We start from the raw sequence: 6,360 nt of genomic DNA, 5'->3' as shown, positions 1-6,360 counted from the left end.
AGCTGGACCAGCTGGTGTGAATGAGCAAAAGGGCAGCGTTACCAGATGAACAGAGACTATGCCAGTACCCACAGCATCTCCGTAGCCACATGTGCTTTCACTAGTGAATTCAAATCCCTAAAGGCTGTAGAAAAGGGGTGTGGCTTGCTCTGTTCATGTTTTATGTGAGTCCTCGGAGTATTACATGCAGTGCTGTAGAAGACAGCACCTTCTCTGCAGTGGTCTCTAGAGCTGGTTGTGTGTCTTGTCTTTGTCTGAATGGGTACGTCTGTCCCTCACAGATAGGCGCTAGTACAAAAAGTTTTTTTCCCAACAACTATTTATGCTTTATTTACGTTCTCCTTTTGAAGAAATATTTACGCTTTATTTGCCCAGCTGACCACAGGGCTCCTCCAGCCTCCACCTGGATTCCTCCGTTTCCTCGGAGACAGCGCATGGCTCCCGGTGGCGTTCCGCGAGCTCCGTCATCGCCTAGGGCTTCCTCTGGGCCATAAGCATACCCTGCAGCTGCCGCTGGGCGGCCACTCGTGCCCCATACAGAACGAAGCCCCAGGTAAGCACCACCACAGCGGCCAGCACCTGCGGGACAGAGCGCACTGCGCGTTGGCGGCGGCAGCACCAGGACCCCTGTCCTGGACACCCGAGCCCCGGTGTCCGCTGCCTCCGCCACGAGGCACACCCAGCCCTGCTCACCCAAGGGCGGGAAACCCGCCAGCCTTCCCTCCTTCCTTCCTTCCCCTCCCCCGGGCCTGTCCCCGACCGCGGCACGCACCAGGCGACAGAGCGGGCGCGGATCCCGCGGCCTCACCACAGTCATCATCAGCCCAGCCCAGCCCCGCCCCGCGGAGGATGTGACGCACACCTGCCAGCAGGACGTCGTCACGTGGTACGGAAGTGACGTCTCAAAGCAGCGCCCGCGTCTATGCCGGCGGCGTGCCGGAGGCTCGGCTTTGCGGTGGTTGTGAGGGACGAACGTTTTCCGGCAACACAGCGCTCGCGGCGCCGCCCATGGCAGAGCCGTTACGGCCTTTGGCTGAGGGCGGCCGCCACCGTGGCTCCCCGCCGGGAGAGGAGCGGCGGGAGGCTGCCAGCGCCGGACGATACCGGATACGACACAGGCTGAAGACGGCCGCAGCCCGCACGGGGAGCGAGGGCACGGCAGCGGTGAGTACGGGCGGCGCCGGGTTCTGCCGGCGGGCGGCGGTTGGCGTCGCGCAGCGGGCGGGCGGGCGGGAGGGCGGTGGCGCACCGGAAGGCTCGATCCTCTTCACTCCCGTGGGTGCCCCATGAGTGGCCATGTTTGTGTGTCTCGTATGCCTGCATAGTTCCCTTCGTGCCCCATTTCCTGCAGCGGTTGCGACCTGCTCCAGGGCCTGCTGCAAGAGGTGAGCTAGTGGGTGTTGATGTAGTGTGGCAAGTTATAACTGTAGGATAATGCTGATACATGAAATAACTTAAAAATAAGTTCACAGCTGACCATGCTTGGCTGCCTACAAAGCTACTGCACTACAGAGACAGTGTGTAGCTGGTTATGGGTGTAGCAATGACAATTCAACTGTAAAAAAAAAAAAAAGGCTGATTTAGGCTGGAACACATCCCGGGAAGCTGTCTAGTGCAATAGGCTGTATGTGCTCCAGCATGAGTACCCAGCAACATATGGGCAAAGGGTGCAGAAACAGTACAGGTCAAGCCGATCTGGTAAATTGGCAGCTTAGTTTGAGAGCGATTCTTGTATTTTTCTTTTTAAAGGACAGAACTAACTGTTCTCGTATTTTTCAGATGCAGAATCATAGAATAGTTATGGTTGGAAACGACCTTAAGATCATCAAGTTCCACCCCCCCGCCATGGTCAGGGACACCTCGCACTAAACCATATCACCCAAGGCTCTGCCCAGCCTGGCCTTGAGCACCGACAGCAATGGAGCATTCACAGCTTTCCTGGGCAACCCATTGCAGTGCCTCACCACCCACACAGAAAAGAACTTCTTCTTTATATCTAACCTGAACTTCCCTTGTTTAAGTTTGAGCCCGTTACCCCTTGTTCTGTCACTACAGTCCCTAATGAAGGGTCCCTCCTCAGCATCCTTGTTGGCCCCCTTCAGGTAATGGAAGGCTGCTATGAGGTCTCCCTGCAGCCATCTCTTCTCCAGGCTGAACAATCCCAGCTTTCTCAGCTTCTCTTCATACAGGAGATGCTCCAGTCCCCTGATCATCTTTGTGGCCCTCCTCTGGACTTCTAACAGTTCCATGTCCTTTTAATGTTGAGGACACCAGAACTGCACACAATACTCCAAGTGAGGTCTCACGAGAGCAGAGTAGAGGGGCAGGATCACCTCCTTCGACCTGCTGGTCACACTCCCTTTGATGCAGCCCAGGATACGGTTGGCTTTCTGGGCTGCGAGTGCACACTGCTGGCTGATGTTAAGTTTCTCATCAACCAACACCCCATGTATCTTTTGGAAGTGTGTTTTGGTATCTTTTGGAAGTGTGTTTTGGAGGATACAATGTTAATTACAAATTTACTGACCATATCAAAGCAGTATTTATATGAGGGGAAGAAGATATTCCTGCCTGTTACCTCTGTCATACTTCAAGCTCAGTTTAAAACTTGCAACACTGAAGAGCCGGATCTCACTGTGAAGAGAAACCAGGCAACACAGTTAGGTTGTCCTGCCTCTTTGTTCGGTATTCCCTCAGTGCTAGAGCTCGGTTTTGCCACCTTATGGGTGGCTATTGTGAGTTTCTATGTCTAGGCTTTTCATTTTTTGTATCTCTGATATAAGAATGATATTTTCTCTCTTTGCAGAACATGACTTCAGCAAATAAGGAGTTTTCAGGAGATAGCAACTTGTCACCAAAAGCCAGCACAAGCAAGCTGCCAACAGATGCTTCTCCTGACTCTAAATGCCCTATCTGCTTGGACAGATTTGACAATGTTGCATATCTGGATCGCTGTTTGCATAGGTTCTGTTTCCGCTGTGTCCAGGAGTGGTCAAAAAACAAAGCAGAGTGCCCCCTCTGCAAGCAACCCTTCTTTTCTATTTTCCATACAATTCGTGCAGAAGATGACTTCAAGGAGTACATACTTAGCCCTCTAGGAAACGGCCCTTTTACCGACCCTGATGGCCGGATAATTCATTACCGTACCACCGTAACGGGGGATCATCGCACTGACCGTTCCCTTTCCCGAAGGACACTGTCTCTTCCAGTGTATTCTGAACCAACGCGGCACAGGGATGGAGAGACGCAGCAGGTGATAAGGAGGCCAGCCCCAAGGAGGCAGGCTGGCGCAGATGGCAGAGCTCTGCGGCGGATTCAGGTGGAGGACTTGATCAGCTTCCGCAGAGCTCTGTACAGTACTGGTGTGCGCATTCGTAGCATTCAGGATGGTGGCCGCTACAGAGACATTTCAGCAGAGTTTTTCCGCTGTAACCCTGCCTGCCTTCACAGGTTGGTCCCTTGGTTGAAGAGAGAACTTACAGTCCTGTTTGGTACCTATGCATCTTTTATTAATACTGTACAGCGCCTTATCATGAACAATTTGACTAAGTATGATCTGGAAAGTCAGGCCTTTGCTGATGAACTAAAGCCATTTTTGTTGGATCGGACTGAACATTTCTTACACGAATTCATCAGTTTTGCCCGTTGTCCTTTTAACTTAGAAGCATATGATCAACACGCCAATTATGATTGTCCTGCACCATCGTATGATGAAGGAAGCCGCTCAGACTTGTCAGTTATTACAATATCTCCAGATACAACATATTCTCAAGGCCCAGATAACAGTTTGTCTGTGACTGGTCTCAGCCAGGCTCCTTGGGATGATGAAACTCCAGGGCCTTCCTATTCCATTTCAGAAGAGGTTCCTGTGACTCTGGAGATGTCAGAAAGTTCTGATGAAGGCTCTGCTACAAAGAGTCAAAGAACCAATCTGCAGACTCAGTTACAGGCTAATGCTGACTCCAATGACAGCGATTCTTCCTCAGACAATTGTGTTTTTGTTCGGTATGTTAAGCCACTAGCTGAGAGGACACCAGAAGTTGTTGAGCTGTCCTCAGATTCTGAGGAGCCCATCAGGGAAGAGAAAAACGAAGATGTAAAGAAACAGCAGCCAGTCAGCTGTCGCAGCTGGAGTGATAGTGAACCAAGCAGGAGTTTATCACCACATTCCACCACATACAAGGAGAACCTTGGTAGCTGTAGAAGCTGCTTGTCTCCTGAAGTTGAGAAGACAGAGACAAAAGATGATGAGAAGTACAAACGTAAGGTAAAAGATCTGACTTCACAGGTCTTAAGCTGGAGCCCCCCTCCAGGGAGTGACACAGTGTGCTCCCCTTGGAATCACAGATTGTCTAGAAAGGGAAAGTCCAGGAGCCCACGGTCCTGTTCATGGAACAGTCGTGACAGTCGTGGGCATCGGTCTAGGAGGGAGCATCATAGCAAAAGCCAAACTAAAAGGAGACGATCAAGAAGCAGAGATAGTAACAAACGCAGAAGCAAAAGAAGCAGCAGGAGGTCAAGGGCTCATGAAAGCAAAGTCTCTCTAGAAAGCCAGAGAGGCTCTTTCAGTCATGAGAGCACTCCATCCAGAGAAGTAAGCAGATCACGATCACGTAGCAAAGGCCATGGCAAAAGGAGATCAAGAAGTAGAGACAGTGATCGATATTATGTAAAAGACAGTTATCAAAGTAGACACCAGTGGGGATATGCTTTCTGTAGTCGAAAGGTGTTTGGAGATGGCTATGAATCCTCCAGCAGGAGGAGGACTCAGTCTAGTGATACCTACTCAAGGCAGTCTCCTAGTCCAGAATGTAGGATACGATCATTTATTGAAAAAGCAGATCAACACAGCCAGAGGGGATTTCGTGAGAGACACTATTACTGTTATGAAAGGTGCAGGTCAAGGAGTCGATCAAGCAACAGGTCAAGGACTCCTCCGAGGGGAACTGAGAGAATGAAAAGTGAAAAACCTGGTGGAAAAAGGAAGTACAAAACTCGCCACCTGGAGAATACATTCACTGAGAGCACAAATCTGGAAAGAGAAAGTGACCCCAAGAAGACTTTCTCAAAATTCAGTGACTACTACAAAAATGAAGACAGCCTTTCGGACAGTCAAGCAGGCAGCGACATAAAACATAAGAAAAAGAAAAAAAAGAGGAGAAGTCCAAGCGTGGAGATTGTCTATGAAGGAAAAGCAACAGAAGCCACAAGGCAACTTAAAAAGAAAAAGAAAAAGGATAAAAAGAAACACCGGAAATGTCATACAAGTAACTTGACACACTCTTCTCCACCAGTGATTACAATTGATAGTGATAGCAGGGAGCTACAGATTGATGGAAGTTGCAGCAGTATTACTTGGACAGGCACCACTCAGATAAGTGAGAAGGGAAATGAGTTTCCATCTTCTGTTCTGGGAAGGAGAGAATCTGAAGATGTTTACAGAGTTGCTGAGGAAACTGAAGAAGTAGCCAAAAAGTTGAGTATTCCTACCAGAAGGGGAAACTTGGATGGTGACATTAGAAATGCTGAAGTTGAACTTCAAGAGACAACAGCTGATCAGAATCTTACCATGCCAGACACCAGCAGTAGCACCCCTCACACAGAGACTCTAACCAGCTACATTCAAGAAGCACCAGCAGCGCCTTCGAGTCAACTGCCTTCACCCAGGATTTCCTTCCTAGAGAGTCCTGAGAGACAGCCATTGATGCTAAGAGTGCTAAAAGGATTTGTCAACAGATCATCTTGGTTTAATTTCCCAGAAGAAAAACTGTAGCGCACTTTCCACAGAACAGTTCTTAAAGTTCTGCATTTGTTAAAACTGCATTTTTCCTCTTGAGAACAAAAACCCCCACCCTTATGTGATTTCTGTTTGTTAAAAGATGTCTGGGAAATGAATAAAACTTTTAAATGTCTATGTACTGTTGAGTCAATAAAGATAGAATATTGTTAGTATGTAATTTTTATGGTTTCTCAAAATACTGGAAGTTATGATTTCATAAAGCCATCCTGTATTCTTGTAGCATTAAAATATATGTATGGAGTATTTCAAAGTTTTGTTTAAAACGCACAGCAAGAGAAGGAGCCCAGCCTCTCTGTGCTACTCTTATAATGTTGGAATATACCCATGGGAAACTTTTTTCTTTTTTTTTTTAAATCTTTGCATTTCCCTTGTTGTAGTCTGTGTCCTTACCTTGTGTCCTATTGCTTTGCTGCTCACAAGGACCCTGTTCTACTCTTCTGTATGCCTTACCACTACGTACCTGGAGACGTGTCTTCTCTGTAACCTTGGCAATAAAGCAGCTCCTCCTGACCTTGCTTTAGGCAGTGTTCGCCCATCTTGGCCCACCCTAGGTGTCCTGC

At 48.7% G+C, this 6,360-nt stretch overlaps 1 protein-coding gene and 1 long non-coding RNA gene across 2 annotated transcripts; one reads left to right on the top strand and one right to left on the bottom strand.

Annotated features, from left to right (window-relative positions):
• Positions 1-301: 301 nt before the first annotated feature.
• Positions 302-832, bottom strand: LOC133214652 (uncharacterized). Its single transcript, XR_009726184.1, has 2 exons — positions 773-832; positions 302-579 (listed from the first exon to the last, which is right to left on the bottom strand). It is a non-coding gene; the product is annotated as an uncharacterized LOC133214652 (long non-coding RNA).
• Positions 833-1,003: 171 nt separating this feature from the next.
• TOPORS (TOP1 binding arginine/serine rich protein, E3 ubiquitin ligase) lies at positions 1,004-6,000 on the top strand. Its single transcript, XM_061357743.1, has 2 exons — positions 1,004-1,164; positions 2,807-6,000. The coding sequence occupies exons 1-2, from the start codon at positions 1,009-1,011 to the stop codon at positions 5,771-5,773; spliced, it is 3,123 nt and encodes a 1,040-aa protein (XP_061213727.1). The 5' UTR covers positions 1,004-1,008; the 3' UTR covers positions 5,774-6,000.
• Positions 6,001-6,360: the final 360 nt, after the last annotated feature.

Source organism: Neopsephotus bourkii, unplaced genomic scaffold, assembly GCF_033783945.1.
Source record: "Neopsephotus bourkii isolate Nb327-2 ecotype Australia unplaced genomic scaffold, CSIRO-AGI_Nbou_v1 NB_919, whole genome shotgun sequence".
In the NCBI taxonomy this organism is placed as follows: domain Eukaryota; kingdom Metazoa; phylum Chordata; class Aves; order Psittaciformes; family Psittacidae; genus Neopsephotus; species Neopsephotus bourkii.
Note: the sequence above shows the minus strand (reverse complement) of the source record. Positions and strands in the feature narration are given on the sequence as shown.

Coding starts and splice junctions, on each gene's coding strand:
- TOPORS (XM_061357743.1), top strand. CDS start 1,009: ATGGCAGAGCCGTTACGGCCTTTGGCTGAGGGCGGCCGCCACCGTGGC. Junction 1,165..2,806: donor GGAGCGAGGGCACGGCAGCG/GTGAGTACGGGC, acceptor CTCTCTTTGCAG/AACATGACTTCAGCAAATAA.